This window comes from Cladophialophora psammophila, assembly GCF_000585535.1.
Source record: "Cladophialophora psammophila CBS 110553 chromosome Unknown aczJe-supercont1.1, whole genome shotgun sequence".
NCBI lineage: Eukaryota > Fungi > Ascomycota > Eurotiomycetes > Chaetothyriales > Herpotrichiellaceae > Cladophialophora > Cladophialophora psammophila.
In genome coordinates, this window is record NW_006912922.1 from 2408111 (window position 1) to 2430397 (window position 22287).

Sequence of the window (22287 nt, forward strand, 5' to 3'; positions counted from 1 at the left end):
GAAGAATAGGTTTGCGGCGGCACGACCGCAATGAGCTGCCAAGTCTCACAGAATGCTTCGAGATGGACACAGATACATCTCTGCTTCAGCCTCATTCTCAGACAGGGAAAATGAGGGCCGTTAGGGGCATGACGGACTGTCTAATTTCAGCCAAACATCAACACCCACACCAGCTCCATTGCTTTTCGACTTCTTCCCCGCAGCCAACTTGGCTTGGAGTTGAGGATGTTAGGGGCAGCCATGGCGGGGCGACGGTAGAGGGGAAAGAGGAGTAGCAACACAACCATGCGCCTGGACGGTCTGGCTGTAAGGATGAAATGCCAGAGAATAGTGTAGTTGTCTCCGCAGCCTGAGTTGGAGCTCTGAATTGCACTGCTCCTCCGTACCGCATCTACGGACCCGCTGGACTCTCAAGTTACGGACGACAGCCAGCCAGGGTCTATCGTTGTAGGAGACGACGAAGAATATGAGATCAAAGCAATCCTAAGGGATCGAACCGTACGAAGAGGAAGACTTGCTCCCTGGCAGAGCCTTCCGCATGTCCAATGAGGGTATTGAGTCGTGCCAACGCCTAGCCGTCTCCAAGGCTGTGTCTAACAAGGTCTTCGAAGCGGGCGGAGATTCATCATTGCCGCGTAAGAGAGCACCACAGAAGCAGCGGACCTAAGCAGGGCGAGTATATTAGAGAAGGTGGCCAGATTGAGATCCCGCAACATCTCAAACGGGTCCCATCGTCTAAAGTTGACGAAAGATGGTGTTGTGGATGAAGAGGAAGACCAAAAGGATCTAGCAAAACTCCGGGAGCACTTAGGGAACGATCAGGGATGGCTCAGGGATGGCCTAGGAAGCAAGAGGTGAGCCCAGGGCGAGCAAAGCGGCGAGCGTCTCATCGTAATGGGAACACCGGCGACAAGTTTTTCGTTCGATACGACCTAGTTGTCCTAGGCTGTGCAAGTACAGCCGTTTCACCAGCGCACTAGCCTAGATGAAGAGGTGGGATTGGGAGATGGTCATCCAGGGTAGGATAGAAGAGGCACGACAGGCGAAGCGAGAGATTCGCAGTGTAGTCTGTCCCTTGAGGCATGGCGTGGGGGAGATCAAGACGAATTTGTCCGAGAGTTTTGCCGTTCAAAGCCAGGCAGCTCAAACAGCTTTTCGAGACCCGAAAAGCATTCCACTTCTGATGCGATGCCCCTGTTTCAATGTCGGAATCTGTTCCTGGCTTTTGCGACCCTCGAAGGACTCTTAGCCAGAGGAACCACAGAACTGCTCCCCTCAAAGATCTGGCCTTCTAAATGGAGCTCTAGATCTATCCGTCAATGAGGTACTGTATTTTGCTCCGAGGGACCTTTCGCATCCACTCTTTATTGGTCTTCCGGCGCATAAAAACACGGCAAAAAGGAAACAACGTGGTATCCACCGCGCACCATGCGAATAGCGCGCCAAAGTTTAAGCCGATCCGACTGTGTGTATCAATTATGAGCGTGCGGCTGGCGTTGACAATGTGGTATAAGGGCCAGGCGTAGCCAAACTGGAAGAAGCCTGGCGCTAAGGGGATCGCATAAAAGGCAGTGGAGACATTGGATATGACCCAGAAGACGAGCCAGCTTGGATGAGTTGGTCAGCGCTGATGCTTGTGTAAAGGGTGACGAGGCGGCAACAGAACCCAACAGAGCAGTCCGCGGCTGGCCAATGATCATGGTTATGTTCCTCACTAGCAAAACCTAATGCATACATTTCCACCCAGTTCAACATCCAATACACCACAAGTGTCGCATGTCCGTAAGCATCTGGGTCCTTTGCAAGCGTGGCGCCTTCGTGTGGGTAATCATTAGAGAAGGGGATGAGGAAAGCCAGTGATACCAGCGAGTAAGCCAGAGATATTAGGAAATAAGTAGCTGTCGTCATGAGTGAACGCAAGAGAACCAGCTCCCAAAAATGCAGGGGTGGGTGGCCCTTTGGGACCAGGAACTTGGTGTATACCGGTAGGAAAAGGGAGAAGGAGAAGAACGCAATGATGACCAGGTAGATGAGGCCGATCGTTACGGCCGGTGTGGCCTGTGCAGGCACAAAGAGCCGAAGATCGAACGAGGAGAAAGCAATCGCCGGGTTCAATGCTTGTGGCGCACGGGAGTATGTGGCCGCGTCGAGCGAGGTGTTCGACAGGACATTCCAGATCCATTGTTCTCCAAACGTTGACACCACATTGATTTGAAATTCGAACAGCTGAGGGCCAATGTAGTCGCTGTAGGTTGTCTAGTCTCGTGCCGAGTTGAGGACTATCTGGCAGGCAGCAAGGGGAGAGTAGCTAGAATTTCCTGTCATTACAGCTTGTTGGAGAAGCGCCGTTGCGTTAGCTATTGACATTAATGGCGGCCCAGGCGTGCTCATCGTAGACGGCTTGTCTCACGGCGAGCGGGTTGCCGCTATATTTGTCCGGAGATTCGACCCTGTATCCCAGTGTATAAGCAGGGAGCACTGCTTGTTCCCGTGCAAGCTGTTCAACAAATTGTCCAACTAGGGGTGTTGTTCCTTCAAAGGGCGGAATCCGACCATCAAAGCTGACCACGGCCACGGTCAAAGTCGACAGGTTCCGCGGTACATGGAATAGAACGGCCCAGTAGAGAGAAAGGACACAAATAATGAAGCAGAAGAGTATCAGGACTGTGAGGGACCATTCCTTCGCGAGTTCCTTGCGCACAGCCTTGATTGATGGGTCGAAGAGGCAGACTGGCAAAGGAGGGGTTTCTGGTGAGTTCTTCTCTGCATCATGATTACTTCCGCCCGGCGCTTGGTTCTCGTCCTTCTCGTACGCAGAACCTTTGCCGTCATTCTTTGGCAGTTCGGCTCCCTGTGCATGTTTTTATTGCAGAGCATGGTTCGAGCTGTTTCGTTTCATGTTTCAGACTGTGCGGAGGTCCATTATCTCGAAGCCATGAACCCCAATTCGATATTTCTTAAGCATAGAGACGGGGGCGCTAGCGATTCGCATTGCAGGGAAAAGTCGTGACGTTTGTGGAGGTTCTCTGCTTGATGTCATGTTGCCAATATGTCAAAGCCACAGTATTCCACGGTAGATGCCCTGCCACTTCAGACAGACCCGGGGGGCACCGTTGGCATTTAAGTTGCGTATACCGTGCGCTCGATGCAGCTGTTCTGAGAGTTTATATGCCCAGCGAAAATGTTGGCATGAGTTTTGGTCTGTTGATAGAGAAGCCGCACCACCTTTGCCGGAACAACAATATTCCGGAACCTGCGGGGTAGTGCAAGAGACAAATTCCACTCCACTCTTTTGACTCTACATTTTAAATCCAGTCCTTCATCGTCCCTGTGTACCTCCACTAGTGTATGACTACTTGCTATCGGGCACTTCTAATCATCAGACGAGAGGCGTGGTGATCAAGCTAAGGTCTCGTCCGGTCTCTACTGCACCGAGTCCAACCGGGAATCGGATCTGAAATCCCCATGCGCCGTGCGGCTAGCTCTCACAACTTACCACTTACAATTCTAATTAGCTGTCACTAATAAAATCTACCGACTTACAGTGGAAACATGAGACCACACCAAGATCTGCAATGAAAATCTAGCCTTGACCAAGATTGAGACAAAGCGGAGTGTACGCAAAAAGTCAGCTCAACAGATAAGTTTCCCAGTATTGCTATTGATTTAGGAGTTGCAGTTTGTCATCTATTGGCTGGAGAAATTATACATAACTCCTAGCATGGGGCCCCGATTTATGCATCGACGTGTGTCCCACAAAATGACAACCGGAGAATTTCTGTCTGAGGAGGAGAAAGTTGTACAGAGCATCTGTTTATGTGAAGGGTGAATTTGAAAGAAATCTCTCCAAGCAAAGACCAAAATGTTGTTCCTGAGAGTGTCGGCAGTTCTGCTGCTGGTGAGCAACTCTTCATGGGTTCGAAGCATTGTACGAAGCCCGCACAAGAGGCAGTCCTTCGAATTTATCAATGCTACCCAATAAAACAGCACTATCGGATCCGTTGAAGTCAGCATCTCTCTTACTGTCAGCGGCAGGAACCAAACAGCGCCCCTTCTTCATGGCTGGTGAGACATGTTACTAGTTACAGATTTGTGTAGCGCTGACGAGAAAGGATGCATGAGGATATCTCTCACTCTGGGGATGGCGGCATCTGTTGCGGAGCCCTGGTCAACCGTGCCCTACAAGGCTCCGGCGCCATTACAGGATTAGCTCCTGGGATCCCTGGAAACACCGTTCTAGAGGCAGAAAATCCCATTCTCCATGGGGTCCGGTCATAACGGGTTGGAGGGGTGTAGGTGATGTCAGTCTGACCTTGGCCTTACTACATCATCTATCGGATGCGCTTCCTGTTGCTCTGGAGCTTGATATTCCCTTCAATGCAATTGGTGAAGCGGGAATCATGAATGAGGGTTTTTGGGGGTATAGATGTGCAACCAGGCACATACAATGCCTCGTTCTACATCAAAACGAACAAGGTGCCAAACAACGGCACTCTCACTCATATCGATGTCTCACCACGCTCCAACCTAACGCCCGATGTCTAGAGCACATTAACAATTCGGTTCAACCCAGGCAACAATATCTCGAGTTTTGGATATACGCAGGACGCCATACAGCTTACCAATGCCGCCGAGACCCCCAAATTCTAACAATACATTTGCCATCACGTTTGACGCCGCAGAAGTTGCGGGCAATATGTACTACTTCTCCTTGGTCAGTCTCTTCCCAGAAACCTTCAACGGCCGCGCCAACTGCATTCGGCGTGATCTGGGTCAGACAATTGTGGATCTAGGAACAAAGATTCTGCGCTTCCCTGGAGGCAATAATCTCCAAGGCCTGAGTGTTGACCAGCGTTGGAAATGGAACGAAACAATTGGACCCTTGAAAGTTCGCAAAGGCCGTATTAGAAACTGGGGATATATGAACACTGATGGTCTGGGGCTGTTGGAGTACCTGCAATTCTGCGAGGATGGCGGTATTGAGCCTGTCCTTGCCGTGTACGCCGGCTTTTCTCTGGATATATGGGGCCGAGACGGCGTCTCCTTTCCGGAGGACCGTATGGGGACGTGCTCGAGGACATCCTCAACGAACTCGAATACGTCACTGGAGACAGGGATACACCATATGGCGCTCTACGTGCTTCCCATGGCCGCGCTGAACCTTCAAAGTCAACTATATCGAGATCGGAAATGAAGATTGGTTCAGTTTAATCTATCCCTATCGATGGGACTATCTCTAGAGCAGCATCAAAGCTGTCTATCTCGATCTCACATTTGATTTCCACCGCCTTTAATGAGAATCCCGACTACAATATCACGCTGCCTCCAAGGCTCGATGTGGGACACACACCATTAGGAAGAAGCATCCTTTTTCGTCGAGGGCTTCAACTCCTATGACAACTGGCAAGAGTGCACAGACAATCAGAACGTCAGCGTATTCGTCGGCGAGTACTCGATGTATCAGATTGACACCGCATCTGGACATGTCAACTACTCCTGGGCCCCAGACATACACATCTTCTACCCAACACTTGCGGCTGCGATTGCAGAGGGCCTGTATCTGCTCAGTGCGGAACGCAACCCAAATTTTGTGAAGATGAGTGCCTATGCCCCCAGCTTTGCAAATCTTAATTACGAAGAGTGGACTCCAAATCTGGTAGCTTTACGGGCTGACTACGACATGACGATTCTCAGCACGAGTCACTACATGCAACAACTGTTCGTACATCACCGGGGGGGCAGAGACGTTACCAACCGCAGCAGTGATGGGAAGTTTCAATCCGCTTTCGTGGGCTGCAACAGCGGGGGAAGGAGAGGGCACGGTCTACTTCAAAGTGATCAGTTCCGGGAACAGCTCTGTGCTGTTGACGCTCGATTTTGACACGGCTTGGTCAGCAATAAATGGAACAATCATTGTAAGTGAATCTCGAGTCTGTTTCTACCCATATCACTTCTTAGCTTGCTCGACCTTAGTTGATTCCGCTGCTTTGTCCCATAGTCGTATATAGGGCTGTCATGCATTTTTAACTGACAAACATGATCTCTCAAGACTTCGTCCAAACTCAGCGACTTTAACTACATTGGCAACGCAACATCTGTTTCGCCGATTCCTCTTATGGATCTTCCAGCTGGCACTTGGAATCAAACGGTGTTCAATTGGGCTGTTCCCTCATGGTCGATCAACGTTCCGCAATTCTCCATGTAAATTTTCTTGTTTGGTGAAGACTATTCTCAAGCCGTGCTTTTGAAATGATGCCAACATCGTCGAGCGGATATAAGTCAGGATGGGAGGTGACGAAAGATTATCTCTTATGCAAGTCGTGGAGAATACAGCATTGAAGATACAGGTGTCATGTCTAACGCAGTCCTTATTGTTAACTATTCCTGTTGTGTAACACAACCGAGAGACAGACTTCAAAGGAACTAGAATTTCCCTTTGCATCCGCAGAGCATGCAAGAAGATGGGGAATGGGGTCAAGACGGACTAGCCCTGGCCGCTATTCACCACGGCGATTGATGTCGACGTATAGACGAGGCAATCACACGGTGGCTGAGGCCACCAAGGCTGTGAGTCTCTAACCTATCTAGCTGTTACAGATTGGGCCTAAAAGGGCAAAGTGAAGAAAGGCAACCAGTGAACGCCTTTATCTGCAATGTTGCTCGTGCTGACCGGTTGCTGCCTGTGTGCTCGACATATATAAATCTTGGGACTTCAAACTTATTTTCTTCCTGTATTTCGCTCTTTCTTCACCTGTCACAGAATATGCTTGACCAATTCCCAGCGGAGATCTTGGCACAGGTGCTCTCCGTCCTGGAGCGGACGGACCTGCAGGCTATTCGCCTAGTAAGCAGGGCCTTGTCGAACAATGTTACCCCTGTCTTGTTTCGAACAGTCTATGCTTCATGCCTCACCCTGGATCGGCTTCAGAACATCTGCCGTCACCCCACACTCCGCCACGCTGTCGAAGAGCTTCAGTATCAGGAGATGAATTTTGACCTCATCATCGATAATCGACGCTCCTGGGACAACCAAGATCCGCCCTTCTTCAGACATAGGAGAACGGAGTACTTGGCCGAGACGATTGCCCAGTCGATTGCTGGCGTAGACCCCGAGCTACCAATCTTCGCGGAAAGAATACTAGCGACGGGTCGACTAGGTGACAGAGCGATGCTTGACTCGGAGCAGCGGCCTAGCCAAAACGAGATTCTAGCTATGCTCGATGCCATCAGGGATTTGTATGCTGAAAAAGCTAGCTTACAAAACCCTCAGCGCCTCTATGAATTCTTCCGCGAAGCATTACCGCCCCTCCAAAATCTTCATCGTGTTGTCTGCGTCGAAGCCGAAGCCGGTTGCAGGGCATTAGATTCTCCGCGACTGGAAAGCACAGGTGCTCTTCAGCAACTAAGGAAGATTTTTCCTATGCCAGATTATGCCCTCAGGTTGTGCCTCCAACCAGACACGCACGACTGGCCGTCACATGGATTCATGGGCATCTGGCGTGCTCTGAGCGACCTTGATTCAAGCTCGGATATACGACATCTTGAGATAAAGCGAGACGGAAATCTCTTTTTGAAGCGCGGCATATATATCCGGTCGCTGGGTCCCCAAGATGATGATGTGCTTGTTTACGGGTTTCGAAACCTGACCGTACTGAGTCTCTGCCTCGAAGTGGATGTGGGCGTATTGTCAGGAGCAATCCCTCAAGCAACCATACTGGCTGGAGCGTTGGCCAGAGCATCGAAACTGAGGCGACTTGAGATCTGCTTAACGTCATCCGGGGTCAGGATCGCTCCTCCGAACGGGTCGGCAGCAAATTACAGTCACTTCGGCATTCCTTTCGGTGACCTGGATATTGCACAAGAAAACATATTGCCTTTTGTCACCTTTCCGGACCTTCACACGGTTGTTTTTGAGGAAATCGATTTTACGATCGAACAGATATGTTCTTGGGTATCCATGCAACCGAGGCTGAGGCACCTTACTCTGAGAAGACCCTATCTGCGAGGAAGGTGGCAGGATCTGGTGCAAAAGTGGTGGGAAACTCCAGAATTTCGGCTTGATTCCTTCGAGTTAAACAGCCCTTGGGATTATGATAACAAAGACCTTGAAGAGAATCCACTGCAACTAGGCACAGAACAACAAGTGCCATCTCGTGTTCCAAGTGATGCTATTCTTGACTTTATCAACAATGGTGGAATCAACCCCTTTGAAGCCCGGAGCTGGAGGAAGCCATGGCACATCTCAGAGGAGAGACAGAATTATGTTGAGGACGACAGCCTCTCGAACTATTCAGATCTCTCTGAATGGTTTCCAGCAGATCATCCTACGCCTGTTGAAGACCTAGATGGGCCTGAGTTTGACGAAGACTATGATTTCGACGCCGAAGAAGACAGCGACTTGGAGATGGAGGAGTTGGGCCCAGTAGAGTTCTTGTAGAATCTTGACTGGGCTTGTATAGATGTACAGTTTTGACATAGATAGCGCTGGTGAGCGGCAGCTTTTGACGAAAAGAACTAAGTGACTGTGCTCCAAAACTTCAGCCTTGTTTGGTTTGATTAGTGCGGCCTTGTCTGGTTCAACCTCGGCTGTTACGGGACAGCGTCTAAACCTGGGCAAGCCTGGGTGTGATCAAGTCTGATCCATCCTCATTCGCAGTCTTCGCACGTCGTTCTCAATGTTTTCGTGTAAATAAACTCCTGCAGGCCATGGACAGGTCGCTCGCGACCTTATTGAGGTCTCTACGGACATCAGAGCATCCAGACGATGCCGCCCGGTAGGTGAGAGCGCGTCTTGATCAGCCGGTCTTGCTAAGTGATTTCAGATTGCTGCCAACAGCCACTAGCCTCCTCTCGCGCCTTTCGAATCCTCTCAATATAACGTTGTTGACATCACAGCTCCTGTCGAACGATGTGCTCTATCTGGTGCCAACAGAAGTCGCCCGATGTCGGCAGATATTCAGCGTTTTTTACACAGCAGTGCTGCGCTTGATTGAAGATAAACATAGCCCAGCGCGGGAACATACGAGGAGCCAACTCACAGTCACGGAATGGACGATGGCTGTTGTGCACGGGGCAAACGACAAGTCCCCTCGGTGGAGGCATACGTTATTGCTTGGGGCACTGCTCCTGGCTTTCCAGTCGAAGGACTTTGAAGGACTAGCTTCAGGCCTCAGGAACAAACTCGAGGGAGCGCTGGTGGTCGCGTCAAACCTGGCTCTCCAGCAGAAAGACGCTGAGCCTAATTGCGAACTAGCTGTTGTCTTCGTCTTGAACCATACCTTCCCAATCCTCTCCGATGCCCACCGGGAACAAGTCAGTTACGATCTGCTGCTGCCGATATTGGTCGATGCGACATTCTTCTCTCGGGAGGGTCTTGAGCACGGGTATTGGCTCGGGGTCATCGACTACGACGTCCGGCCCTCTCCCGAGCAAAAGTTCAACTGGACGTCGAATTCCACGTCTTTCCGCAAAGTCACTGAGATCAAATCAAGAAACCTGGTATCTGCACTTGGCGCTTTGTCGCGCTTGATCGCTCACAGCATTGAGAACGTCCATGACAGATCCCTGATCATCTACAGCATAAACAGAGTAGCTGAGTTTTCACGGACTCTTGCCACCTCGTGGAGACAGAACAAGTTGTCCGAAGTCGACACTAGGGAAGAAGCTCAATGTTTGGACCAGGAAACTATCAACAAGACCTTCCCTGTTCTCCTACAGGTTCTTAGAGACACCATGTTCTCCGTGGTCATCAGTCTCCGATCTGTGCTAGGAAGGCTCCTCTGCGACAGGGTCTTGGCCTCTGATTCGAATTGCCCAGGCATAGCCATGCAATGCCTGCACATTTTGCGTGATACATACTTCATAGCACATCGATTTGGCCTCACCTCATCCTCTCAGTACGTATTCGTCAACTTCACAGCCATCGATATTCTGAGTCAATACACGTTGCAAGCAGAGAATTTCATGGAATCAATCCGACCAGCTGATCTTGGTCGGATTTCTCCTCATCCCCTCGACAGACTCCAGGATCTCTTCTTCCTCAACACTGCCGAACATTTCACCTTGACACTCTCTCCACAAACCAACCGAGAACTTCTCTTTAATGCCGCAGCACCGTATGTTGATCCACAAGGAGATCCGCGTTTGGGAGAGATCTATGAAGCTGCTCACAGTGTTATGCTGGCCATCCTTGCTGCTCCCCAGAATGCAGAGCTTGCGATGACAATGGTTCCATTTTACGTCGAGACACTGCTCCAAAGCTTTCCAAAGCCACTGACGCCGCGTCAGTTCCGATTAGCGATTAAATCTGTTGTTCGTCTTGCAGCGCCACCGTCCGCCATTGCGGTCTCTATGCCCCTTACGCAGGCCGTTGTTCTCGATCTGCTCAGAGAACGGATGGACCACGCGTCAGAGGATTTAGTTCCTCCCAACCCAGATCTTCCCATAGAGAACAGTCAACCTCTGTCTGAAAAGGCTGTCTTTCTTCTTGCAATTATTGATTGTTTGAGTTTCCTGCCAATTCCATTATTGGAGGATTGGCTTCCTTTAACTGCAGAACTCTTGCACAAGGTTGGAAATCCAAGTCAAAGAAAACAATGTCAACAACGACTTTGGGACACGCTGAGCAATGGCGAGATGGATGTTGAGCGTGCGGCAACTTGCGTTGCTTGGTGGACTTCTAGAGGAGGTCGTGAGCACGTCTTGTTCGGAGAACAGCCGGAAGACCAAGATTACACCATGAGTGGTGCGTTGAAGTTCGACAATAAGCTCTGAGACATCGGCATTGGATCTATCAACCTTTCTTACCACAATGGCAGTTGTTTGTCAATGTCTCTAGCCCCCAAAGTGCTTGCGCTCCCCATTGAACAAAGCACCCCAGCTTGACATCTGAGAAGGTTTGCTCCTGGTGAGTGCAGTTCACAAAGCCCGGCTCTAGTGCGGCATTAAACCTGGCCATAAATATGCTTCCTCATACTCAGACTCCATCAACCATCCGTCTCAACATCTTCTCAGGTCTCTTGTGCAGTGCTATCCACGAACTGGTTGAGATTCTTCTCACAATGGTTTCAATCAGGCGCACCAAGAACTTTGCGAATGACCCTCAGACCCCAGTTTTCCTTTACACAATTCTCAAGCAATTGGACCTCAGATCAATCAACTGGAATCAAGTCGCAGACAGTCTCGGCATATCCAATGGTCACGCAGCCCGAATGAGGTACAGCCGAATGAGATCGCAGTTTGAAGATGTAGTCAACAGCCAGCCCAAACCAGCAAAGCCGAGGAAAGAAAACACCAACACGGGCGAAAACAAGTCTTGCAAGAGCAAACCAAGGAACAAGCGCCTTCTTGAGGAAGAAGAGAATGAGCGACTGGCCAACCAACGAGCCGCTTGTCAATATGTCATGCACCCAGATCATGACCCCAAAAGAATCAAGGTCGAGCCACAGTCATACATGCATCTATGGTATCCCACGTACCCTACAGAACCGGCGCAAATGTACCTAGGCTCATTCTGGGATCAGCCAACCATCTCACTCAAACCAGTGCCAAGAGCATCGTTTGCAAATGCTGGACTGCTTGCGCAGAAAGTCACGCCTACACCTGCTATCAAGACAGAGCCCCATACGACTTCAACAGCTTGCAACGATGTAAGGACGCCAATTCCGATCATCAAGCAGGAGCCCCAGGAACCTGTATGCGAATGCGAGGGAGCTGATGTCGGTGCCACAATCGTGAAGAAGGAACCAGAGACACCAGCGGAAGACCAGGCATTGCGGAATGCTGTAGGTCGCGACAGTGTTTCACTCAGCTATCCCTTGTCTCGGACCATAAATACCTTCTTCGGGCCCCAGCAAACTCCATCGGCTCCATCACAGGCGCCGTCGCTCCCTGCCAATATGGCTCCATATGCCACCACACAGGCATTCTCGCGTGGCTCCTATCTGCCATTAGGTGGCCACAATCAGAGCCAGAATGTGTTGCCATGGTTGGCAGTTGGTCCAGACCAAAACTCACTTACGTTGTCGACAGATGATACCTCCGACAAGATGATCCTGAACCCATATGCCAACTCATACCAAGACATGCTGAACATGCCGTTATACAGACTAGATCCCGAGACATGCGCTTTGCAGACGCCAAACGCAAAGAATCGGCATATTTCAATGCAGTCCGGCGTGACTGAGGAACGAAGCGTCGAGCAGGAGCAGCAGAATCAGAGCGGTCGTCTACCATCTGTTACCTGGACATTAACAACACCGCTACCGCTACCAGCGAACCCGACCACGAAGAACACCAATGGAGGAGGTAACACTAGAACGACTGTCGTCCCGTCGGGATCCTCCATCGCGTCCAGCGAATTAGGTCTGCAGAAAGGCACCAGTGGCCAGCCACCAGCTATTTCAACTATCATCGAAGTGGACTCAGATGTTGCAGGCGAAGCGGAGACTTGTTCGACGATAGCGGTTGATGGCGTGACAGGATCCAAGATCAAGAAGGAGCCGGTGGGGTTGTAAGAGTTGGTAGGACTTTGCAGAACGGGATCTTTCTGAGTAGCATCACTCATATGCAGGGCTCTTGAGGAGGGTTTCCAGTATCTGAATGCAATTAAGTTTTTGATGGAATTCTGTTTACCGGGGAGACAAATGGATAGAGATGGGTCTCGGAATACATGTCACTTTCAGATATATCCTTCCTTGATAAATGACCAACCATCTATGGAGATTTCGCGCCGTCTGCCGTCTTCTCTGTGATTGTAACGTGTCTGCGGCTGTGCCAATGATGGGCAGGTAGGTGAGCTCGCCAGCCTGAGGCCAATTGCGGGGAAACTTTTGAGATCTTGGACGTTTCCGCTTCTCCTCCGCCTCATTCATTCCTCTCTGAGCTCTCCTGGAACTTTCTTTCCCGTGCGAAAGAGTCCATCATGTGAACACAACTCCATGTAATCCTGTCTCGATAAAAACTGCCCAGATCGCTCAAAGATGTGCTCGTCACTCACATCCCTCTCCCGCTTTGGCCGGGGCTTTGGCCGGAGCTCGTCCTCTTCCGCCAAAGCGATCGCCATCCCTCCCGTCGAGGTCCATGACGTGGAAACCTCGGTGGACAAACGAGCGCGGACTGTCAAGCACCTGCTGAGACTGAACCATGCGAACTATTCTATTCTGTTCAATCATTTGAGGTTTCACAACCACACGCCTCATGTAAGGAGCTTTCTTTCCCCCTGGAATTCCCGCATTTGATGTCCCACGTTTTTTTCTTTCGCCAGTTTCCAGATTACTTGACGTTTCCACCGTGAGAAGGGAATAACTCACTTTATTCATCATAATAGATCCTCGGTTCTGCGTATCTCTTCTCGGCGTCCGCGGACCAATTATTCGCCATCTACGACGACGCCGCTGCACACGAAGGCCATGAACCCTGGGTTGATTCGCCCTCGGAGATCGCCCTGCACGACTACCGCGACTATCTGGGCAAGCGTGAATACCAGCGCGCGTTCGTCGACTTCTTTGAGGACCAGCTCGTGCTAGCTGGGTACGACTGGAAATGCGTGGTTGAGAAGTTTCTGTTCGAGAGGGGAAACCCAAAAAAGGACGAGCCAAACGTGGAGCCGATCTTCAACTGCTTGACCGCTGGACTGGGCCATCCGTTGATCCATCTCGGGTATGCGTATGAGCTGAATAGCAGGGAAGTGGCGATGGAGGCGCTGGGGCTTGCGGCGACCTGCTACGACGTGACACTCGCAAAGCTGCTCGAGACGGCGACACCGGCGTCGCATTCGGCGAATCCGCTGACGTACTCGACGAATAACCTGTTCGAGGTCTTTGCCAGGGTCCATGGCGACAGCCGTCTCGACGGCGTGTTCAAGCACCCTGGCGGGGACAATCTCTCACACCTGCTGAGCGACGAGGCGCTGACCTCGATCCTGCTCGAACACTTTCACGCGTGGCGGATCATGGACCCGACGAAGGACTTCGCACAGTCCCAGGCGCTCGCGACAGCTCTACTGATCGCCAGCGCGCCCAGCGTCGGCTGGACACACGGGTGGGACTTCTTCCTCGTGCACGTCCTGACGACATCGCACGCCGTGCGGATCCTGATCCCCTTGCTCGACGCCAGCCACCACGTGCCCCTGGTGCGCGAATGGCTCCTCATCGCCCTGGCAATCTACATCGCCCAACTTCGACCCTTGATCAAGATCGACTACGTCACCGACGTCGACCTGCACGGCCGCGACTGGGACACCTACATAACCCGCGAGGCCGTAGAGGGCAAGTGGAAGTTCAGCGCGCACTTCGTCAAGGCGTGCCGCGCGATGCGCGAGGCCGAACGAGTCTGGGGCGGCGGTTACGCTGGTGACGACAAGTACTACCTCAAGGCCGCCGTCAAGTTTGCCAGCGAGTTCAATGACTGGGGCGGGTTTGGGGTCGAGGAGGGCGACGGAGAGGCGAGGGACGCGGGCGGGGAGAGCGTCGGGGGGAAGGCTTGATCTTTCTCTTTCTCTCCTTTTCTGTTTGGGGAACTTCGAGGAACTTCGCTATGTAATACATAACTAGCATGGACGGTATCGGCCGTGCGATGCGATGGCGTGGGATAAAATGAAATAGCATAAAAAAGGGGGAAATTATCACACCTTTCAATCTGACGAGATCACAAAACAAACGACAGAAACAAACGAAGCCTTCGGCTCGACTGGTTCTAGGTATTACCATATACATTAATTGGTACGATCTATTGGAATGCCCTGGAATACGTATCTAGGTACTTGTCCCAATAGGGAGCGAGAGCCTCACGGAGCGGATTTCGCTCTCGATCGGCTTTCGTGTCCGGCTTGATCGGCGGACGTCCTCCGTCGCCAAGATATATGGGTACATAAGGTACATAACGGATGACTCCTTTTCCTCTATACCAAGGCTGAGCTTTCGTTTTCGCCTTGTTCCCTTCCCTCTGCTACCTGGCTCTTTCACCTGCAGTTCTTCAAAGCCAAGTAAGTGACCGGCAATTTGCTTCATCTGCTCCTACCCCATATTTGGAACAAACCGCCAACCCGGCTCATGGACGCTGTGACGGCAAACGAGTCCGCAACCAAACGCTGCGTGACTGGGGACAATGCTCGACATTTCGTCGCCGACGTCCTCCAGGGCAACGGTGTGTCCGAGGAGAATGCCAAGATCATAGCCGACTGTCTGATCCAGGCTGACCTGCGGGGGGTCGACACTCACGGCATGAATCGCATCCCGTCGTATATGGAACGCATTCGGCAGGGAGTGCTTGATCCCACTGCCCAGCCCGTGTTCAACCGGGTCACCCCCGTGGTCGGACAAGTTGATGGTCGCAATACGTTTGGATTCCTGTGTGCGCATCTGGGCATGAAGCATGCGATAGAGATCGCTCGCACGTATGGGATTGGAATGGTCAGTGTCAAGCATTCCAACCACTTCGGTATGTCTGCTTGGATCGTGCAGCAAGCCATCGACGCCGGGATGATGAGTCTGGTGTTTACAAACTCGAGCCCGGCGTTGCCAGTGTGGGGAGGCAAGGAGAAACTCATGGGCGTGAGCCCCATTGCATGTGGTGCGCCTGCAGGCAAGGCGCCACCGTTTATCCTTGATATGGCGCCCAGTGTTGCGGCCAGGGGGAAGATCTACAAAGCGAAACGGCGCGGAGAAAAAATCCCACTCGATTGGGCCTTGGATAAGGATGGGAAGCAGACAGATGACCCGGAGGCGGCATTGGAAGGTGTTATGCTCCCCATGGGCGGTCCCAAGGGCTCCGGTCTCTCGATCATGATGGATGTCTTCTCCGGGGCGCTGTCTGGCAGTGCGTTTGCTGGCCATGTGAGCAATCCGTACGACCCCAGCAAGCCTGCGGATACTGGACATTTTCTTATCGCCATCAAACCTGATCTGTTCATGGGTTTGGACGAGTTCAAGGACCGCATGGACTATCTGTACCAGCGGGTTGTGGGGTGTGAGAAGATGGCGGGTGTAGAGAGGATTTTCTTCCCAGGGGAAATCGAGCAGGTCATGGCTGCCGAGCGGATGAAGTCGGGGATTCCCTTGGTGGGAGCAGAGATTGAAGCATTGAATGCAGAGGCTGTAAGAGTAGGCAAACCGCAGCTCGTGCTTATGGAGAGTCAGCCTAGTGCGTAGGATCCTGTCTTGCTGGGTATGGGTTTTGGTGGCGCCGGTCAGATGGGATTCCCAGGGGCTGACAAAACAATTGCATCTTGTTGTGGATGGGAATTTGGGGGCTCCGTCTTTTCCCTCGGGCTTCGACTCGGTGACGACTGTGTGACCCGAGCGCCCGTCCCTCGCTCGCTCTTCGGTAATCGAGGTACAGTAGGCGAACAAGCCACTTTCATCATCTCGCATGTGGCACAGGGGCGAAGGGGCTCCAGAGGGGGTCATTGATCCCGATTTCTGCTTGAACCAAGTCAGTCATCTCAAGCGTCAACTCGCTCATCTGGTGCCTCTGAAAAGCTTAGCAGGAAGATCTCTCGGTAAGACCTAGACAGTTTCTCCCCAATTAAAGAGCCAGACCAAGGCCAGACAGACATAAGATTTGGACCAGAGAAGTCGTGGAGGCGGTAAAAAGGCATGTAGGTTCGCCGGTGTGACGGGAGGTGGTAAACAAGGGCTACATGTGGAGCAGGCGGCCGGTCAGGAAATGAATTGCGCCCAGTAGCGAGACAGACATTGCACGCAGGGGAGAGAAAAAGCATGGATGGCATGGACAGATCTTCCCTGGAATCGGGGTTGGTGTCGTGGTGTTGGTGTTTCGCACAGGCAGCCTCCCACAGCTGCGGGCTCGGATATCTTCCCACCTTGCTTCCCACTCACCAACTGCGACCATCGCTACAGTACCATCGCTTGCAACACTCCCATCTTTCACCTGCGCCACACACACACACACACGAAGCACGAACCTGAATCTCGTGTATTCATATCACGCTCGCCATTCTCACCTACTTTCCGCGTCGATGCTGTATCTGCAGATCTTCCTTCGATTCCACCCTCCAACTGTGCCTCCGAGACACACGGTTACGACACGATAACCTCCCTCAGTCGCCACATTTCAAGCCGTGTCTCCTTGCCCCAGGTCTCCTACGACAACACTTACTGCTTCATCGCGTCTTCCCTGTCCTGCTCGCGCCCCGGCCATCTTCCTTCTTGTATTTCTACCCACGCTTTGTCGACCTGTCGCGCATCGATTCATACCAATACCCCAACCTCTCCGGCATCCGTTGCCCCTCTGCTCACATCTGAAAGCACATATTCGATCGAATTCGCCTCTCATCTGCTTTAACCTTCTTCACACTCGACTGCGGATTGACTTACGTCGGCCTATTGTCTACATCACTCTCATCGTTATCAGAGCCATCGGTGTATCGGTTGAGCGGAAAATCTGCTGAGGCTTGGGGAACACGTCTAATATATCCGACTTGTGTCGCGATTTGATGAATAGGGAGACTCCAGGCAGCGGAAGTTGGTGAAACTCACCAATATGCGAGTGGTTTAAACGTCTTGACCCATGTCCTGGCCGGCACACGTCGCTTGTGACTACCAACACAGGTGTCTAGACTCTAGGTGGCTTTTCCCCTCTTATCCGCCCACGAATCTGCCTGTGGCCACAAACCAACTTGCACAAAAATGTCGGACCCGGCGTCATCTGAATTCACCGATCCCTTCAAGGATGCAAACCTTTCAGCACCCCCCACGCAACCAAAGGTCTCTGGTTTAGCTGCCCCAGACCGGCGTCAGCAGCAAACTCCTCCAACATGGATCCCTATTGCACCCATTCAATCACATGTCAGCATGTTCACTGGGCGATCTGATACCGAACCATTGATATCGCCTTCGCTGTCAACAAATTCGGACGAAGGCAAGTCGACATTGAGTCCAGGGTCTATTAACCGTGTCTTTCCTGTCCGTTCAACCGTTTCCATCGATCCTGTCGCTACTCCAATGCCTCGTATGGATTCGACCAGTGGATTTCCGGAGATGAGACCTCCTGCCTGCCGAAGAGCTTCAAGTCGCCCTGTTTCTGGTCCTATATCCACCTCCATAAGCAACAGGCCGACGTCCGAAGTGTCCGAAGTTGGCCCGGTTTCCTACGCTGCTGTCAGTGTTGATCACCAGCTTCTAAACAGTATCGTCGCAGATGACGTCTCTTACAAATCGGATGTCTCGAGCACATCTGGTGGGGTGTCACTCTTTGCGGCACCAGAAGCGGGTTTGGTCACGGCACGGTTCAAGCATGTCGTAACCGAAGGGGGCCATGCTGTAATCACAGGAAGAGAAGGGGAGACATTACAAAGATGCGAAGATGAACCAATCCATATCCCTGGCGCCGTGCAGAGCTTTGGGCTTCTTGTCGCTTTCCAGGAAGAAAACGAAAAGCTAGTCGTGCGGGTCGTAAGTGAGAATTCGGTCAAAATCATCGGCTATACACCTCAACAGCTCTTTAAACTAGAGTCATTTCTTGACATATTCGGCGAGGAGCAAGCGGACAACCTGCTAGACCATCTGGACTTCATTCGAGAGGAGGGTGGAGGGGACGTGGTGGCGAATGGGCCGGACGTTTTTCTGTTGTCTATCAAGCCTCCGCAGGCTCGAACGCGGAAGTTGTGGTGTGCTATGCACCTGTCTGAGGCAGATCCAAGCTTAGTGATCTGTGAATTCGAGATCGAAGACGACGCAATAAACCCGTTGATTTCCCCAGACGACATGACTCCCCCGGTACCCGAAAACACTCTTGGAGGTAATCCTACCACTGAAGAACTCCTAGACAGCACTGTCAACGTCAGCAAACCGTTACGTGTGTTGAGGAGTGCTCGTAAGAAGAGGACCGAGCAAGCGGCAATGGAGGTATTCAACATAATGTCACAGGTACAAGAGCAACTTGCCAGCGCGCCGACCTTACAGACCTTCCTCAAAGTCCTCATTGGAATTGTCAAAGAGCTGACTGGCTTTCATCGTGTCATGATATACCAGTTTGACAACTCCTGGAATGGAAGAGTCGTTGCAGAACTGGTTGACCCGAGGTCGACCCGAGATCTTTATAAAGGTCTGAATTTTCCCGCATCCGACATACCCAAGCAGGCACGAGAGCTCTACAAGATCAACAAAGTCCGTTTGCTCTATGACCGTGATCAGGAGACAGCCCGGCTAGTATGCAGGACGATGGAAGACCTGGAGAAGCCTCTCGACATGACACATGCCAATCTTCGCGCGATGTCTCCGATTCACCTGAAATATCTCGCTAATATGGGCGTACGGTCGTCCATGTCGATTTCGATCAACGCTTTCAACGAACTGTGGGGATTGATCTCTTGCCATTCATATGGACCAAGGGGTATGAGAGTGTCGTTTCCGATCCGCAAAATGTGCCGGTTAGTCGGGGACACCGCTTCTCGCAATGTGGAGCGTCTTTCCTACGCCTCGCGATTGCAAGCTCGCAAACTTATCAACACCTCCTCTACTGCCACAAACCCATCTGGATATATCGTGGCCTCGTCCGACGACTTATTGAAACTGTTCGACGCCGATGTTGGTGCACTTTCTATCAGAGATGAGACGAAGATCTTGGGCAACCCCAGAGGCCATCTTCAAGAGGTCCTCGCGATGGTCGAATACCTCCGAATGAGAGGGATGAGCGCAGTTTTCTGTTCCCAGGACATCACTCATGATTTTCCTGATCTGCGATACGAACCAGGCTGGAAGTTCTTGGCCGGTGTCCTTTTCGTCCCTCTGTCGACTGGCGGAAACGACTTTATTGCGTTCTTCCGTAAAGGAGTGCTACAAGAAGTGAAATGGGCCGGCAATCCCTACGAAAAGTTCATCAGAGAAGGAACTGAAGGCTACCTTGAACCTAGAAGAAGCTTCAAAGCATGGAGCGAGACCATCGTAGGTCGGTGTCGAGACTGGACGGACGAAGAGATAGAGACAGCGTCGGTGCTCTGTCTTGTCTATGGCAAATTCATCGAAGTTTGGCGTCAGAAAGAGGCAGCCCTCCGAAACAGCCAACTTACTCGTCTTTTGCTGGCAAACTCTGCGCATGAGGTTCGCACTCCGTTGAACGCAATCATAAACTACCTCGAAATCGCGCTCGAGGGCCAGCTGGACCAGGATACCCGAGAGAACTTAGCTAGGTCCCATTCCGCCTCGAAGTCATTGGTTTATGTCATCAACGATCTCTTGGACCTTACCAAAACAGAAGATGGACAGACTTTGGTCAAAGATGAGCCTTTCAACCTCCAGCAGATGTTGAAGGACGCCACCGATCCCTTTATTGGCGATGCAAAGCGGAAAAATCTGAAATTCGAGATCAGGATACAGCCGGAGCTACCACAACAGGTGATGGGCGATTATCGACGAGTGCGACAAGTGGTATCCAACCTCGTAGCAAACGCAATACAACACACAAAAACAGGAGAAGTCGTCGTCGAAGCCTATCCTTCACCCACTGCACAAGCGCAGGGCAAGACCGAGATCGAAGTTGTCGTCGAGGATTCCGGAGTAGGGATGTCTCAAGCCAAAGTCGATGCGTTGTTCAAAGAACTTGAGGAAGTCTCCTACGAAGAGGATTTGCAGGACGATAACCTGATCACCAGCGATCGAATCACCGAGAAGGCGCAGTCCGAAAATATGGCTCTTGGCTTAGGTCTGGCCGTTGTGGCACGTACTATTCGGAACATGAATGGGCAGTTGCGAATAAAGACGGAAGAGGGAAAAGGATCCCGTTTTGTCATTGTTCTAAGTTTTGATACCTGTGGCTCCACGCCTACCCAGATCGGGCATCCTCCTCAACCATCAGACCCTATTGCTCGACCTCCCACGGCTCCTGGGCAGCGTGTGGGTGAAGTCACCTTGATCCACAAGAATCTGCAAAAAGGTTTCGAGCCGCCTCCCATGCTTCGCAGAGAAAGTGCGGGAAGTATGAACAGCATGACAAGTTTGAAGAGTGGCAAGAGTGCTCTCAGCCTCAAAAGCGATGCAAGCCAAAGGAGTGATGCGGACAGACTCATTGACGCTATTCAACAACCTTTGCAACTGTCCGAGCGAAAAAATACAAGTCCTAGTCCTGCCGCCAAGGGCTCCCGTCGAATCTCTCTCAATTTATCAGATCCACCATCGAAATCCCCAAAATCTAGAAGCCTCCCTTCTCCGCGGGAACTGAAGTCTTCGTGCCATCGGACAGGAGGGTCAGAGAAGATCAAAGACTCTGGGACCCCACTGCGACCTGTCCGAGTACCTGAAAGCCAGCCTGAACAGCCTAGTGGATCAATATCAGGCCCAAAAATCCTTTTCGAAGAGCCGGAGTCTGTTGCGGCTAGGTCTGATACAACAGAAACCCCCAAACCCACGTCATCCGAAAACTTTTCGGTGCTAGTTGCAGAGGACGACCCCATCAACAGTAAAATAATGAGAAAACGTCTCGAAAAGCTTGGGCATGAGGTCTATACGACAGTGAATGGTGAGGAGTGCTCTTCGGCCCACGGTGAACAACCTGCTTTGTTCGACGCCGTTCTGATGGACCTTCAAATGCCCATTGTGGATGGATTCAGCTCAACGAAGATGATTCGATCCTTTGAGAAAACGCATGGCAAGTCATGCCTTTCTAGCAGAGCCAGGCACAACGGACGAATTCCCATTTTCGCCGTCTCTGCTTCGCTTGTCGAGAAGGAGCACGACAAATACATGCAAACAGGCTTTGATGGGTGGGTATTGAAACCGGTTGATTTTAAACGGGTGGATTTGCTACTAAAAGGTATCGTGGATCAGAAAGCCCGGAATGAATGTGTGTATGAGCCGGGAAAATGGGAAAGGGGAGGATGGTTCTCTCCCCAGGATGAACAGCATGATTCGTTCGATGTCGACACCAGGCCGAGTCAAGAGAAGCCTTTCATGCAACCAGGTCCACCACAGACTCATCAAAAAGAGACATTGGACACCAGACCGGCCGAGCAATCACCGCCTTCAGAAGCAGCTGTTGTCACAAGAGGTGAAAGGATGGCATAATGAATGTGGCGGAGCGAGTGGCATCCAACACTCTGGGGGGTCCATAAAACGAGTGCCTCCTACCTCATCCTCTATTCTATACAATCCATGTGTATAATATGTGTTATGAATTCCTGCGATGAGCGTTCTTTAAAGCGAGGATTACTCGTGTCGATCATCGCTTCGGGAAACAGAAATTTTCGTGTTTGCGAGCTAGAGCTAGAACGAGTTTCCGATTGTTACCAGGATCAAGTCCTCCATACTGTACCAGGATAATTGCGTCACTTGT

General features: G+C 51.5%; 9 protein-coding genes across 9 annotated transcripts; 8 read left to right on the forward strand and 1 right to left on the reverse strand.

Moving 5' to 3' along the window:
• Positions 1 to 1309: 1309 nt before the first annotated feature.
• A1O5_00824 (uncharacterized protein) lies at positions 1310 to 3040 on the reverse strand (the record flags this gene model as incomplete). Its single annotated transcript, XM_007741443.1, has 4 exons — positions 1310 to 1607; positions 1736 to 2256; positions 2366 to 2851; positions 2909 to 3040. The coding sequence occupies 4 exons, from the start codon at positions 3038 to 3040 to the stop codon at positions 1310 to 1312; spliced, it is 1437 nt and encodes a 478-aa protein (XP_007739633.1).
• A 1584-nt stretch (positions 3041 to 4624) lies between these two features.
• A1O5_00825 (alpha-N-arabinofuranosidase) lies at positions 4625 to 5194 on the forward strand (the record flags this gene model as incomplete). Its single annotated transcript, XM_007741444.1, has 1 exon — positions 4625 to 5194. The coding sequence occupies one exon, from the start codon at positions 4625 to 4627 to the stop codon at positions 5192 to 5194; it is 570 nt and encodes a 189-aa protein (XP_007739634.1).
• Positions 5195 to 5455: 261 nt separating this feature from the next.
• Positions 5456 to 5881, forward strand: A1O5_00826 (uncharacterized protein; the record flags this gene model as incomplete). Its single annotated transcript, XM_007741445.1, has 1 exon — positions 5456 to 5881. The coding sequence occupies one exon, from the start codon at positions 5456 to 5458 to the stop codon at positions 5879 to 5881; it is 426 nt and encodes a 141-aa protein (XP_007739635.1).
• Positions 5882 to 6763: 882 nt separating this feature from the next.
• Positions 6764 to 8437, forward strand: A1O5_00827 (uncharacterized protein; the record flags this gene model as incomplete). Its single annotated transcript, XM_007741446.1, has 1 exon — positions 6764 to 8437. The coding sequence occupies one exon, from the start codon at positions 6764 to 6766 to the stop codon at positions 8435 to 8437; it is 1674 nt and encodes a 557-aa protein (XP_007739636.1).
• A 269-nt stretch (positions 8438 to 8706) lies between these two features.
• A1O5_00828 (uncharacterized protein) lies at positions 8707 to 10773 on the forward strand (the record flags this gene model as incomplete). The annotated part of the gene is made up of 2 exons (XM_007741447.1): positions 8707 to 8774; positions 8823 to 10773. 2 exons carry the CDS (start codon positions 8707 to 8709, stop codon positions 10771 to 10773), a joined length of 2019 nt encoding a protein of 672 aa, XP_007739637.1.
• A 287-nt stretch (positions 10774 to 11060) lies between these two features.
• A1O5_00829 (uncharacterized protein) lies at positions 11061 to 12515 on the forward strand (the record flags this gene model as incomplete). The annotated part of the gene is made up of 1 exon (XM_007741448.1): positions 11061 to 12515. One exon carries the CDS (start codon positions 11061 to 11063, stop codon positions 12513 to 12515), a length of 1455 nt encoding a protein of 484 aa, XP_007739638.1.
• A 465-nt stretch (positions 12516 to 12980) lies between these two features.
• On the forward strand, positions 12981 to 14485 carry A1O5_00830 (uncharacterized protein; the record flags this gene model as incomplete). Its single annotated transcript, XM_007741449.1, has 2 exons — positions 12981 to 13199; positions 13328 to 14485. 2 exons carry the CDS (start codon positions 12981 to 12983, stop codon positions 14483 to 14485), a joined length of 1377 nt encoding a protein of 458 aa, XP_007739639.1.
• A 565-nt stretch (positions 14486 to 15050) lies between these two features.
• A1O5_00831 (alcohol dehydrogenase) lies at positions 15051 to 16148 on the forward strand (the record flags this gene model as incomplete). Its single annotated transcript, XM_007741450.1, has 1 exon — positions 15051 to 16148. The coding sequence occupies one exon, from the start codon at positions 15051 to 15053 to the stop codon at positions 16146 to 16148; it is 1098 nt and encodes a 365-aa protein (XP_007739640.1).
• A 1500-nt stretch (positions 16149 to 17648) lies between these two features.
• A1O5_00832 (uncharacterized protein) lies at positions 17649 to 22019 on the forward strand (the record flags this gene model as incomplete). The annotated part of the gene is made up of 1 exon (XM_007741451.1): positions 17649 to 22019. The coding sequence occupies one exon, from the start codon at positions 17649 to 17651 to the stop codon at positions 22017 to 22019; it is 4371 nt and encodes a 1456-aa protein (XP_007739641.1).
• Positions 22020 to 22287: the final 268 nt, after the last annotated feature.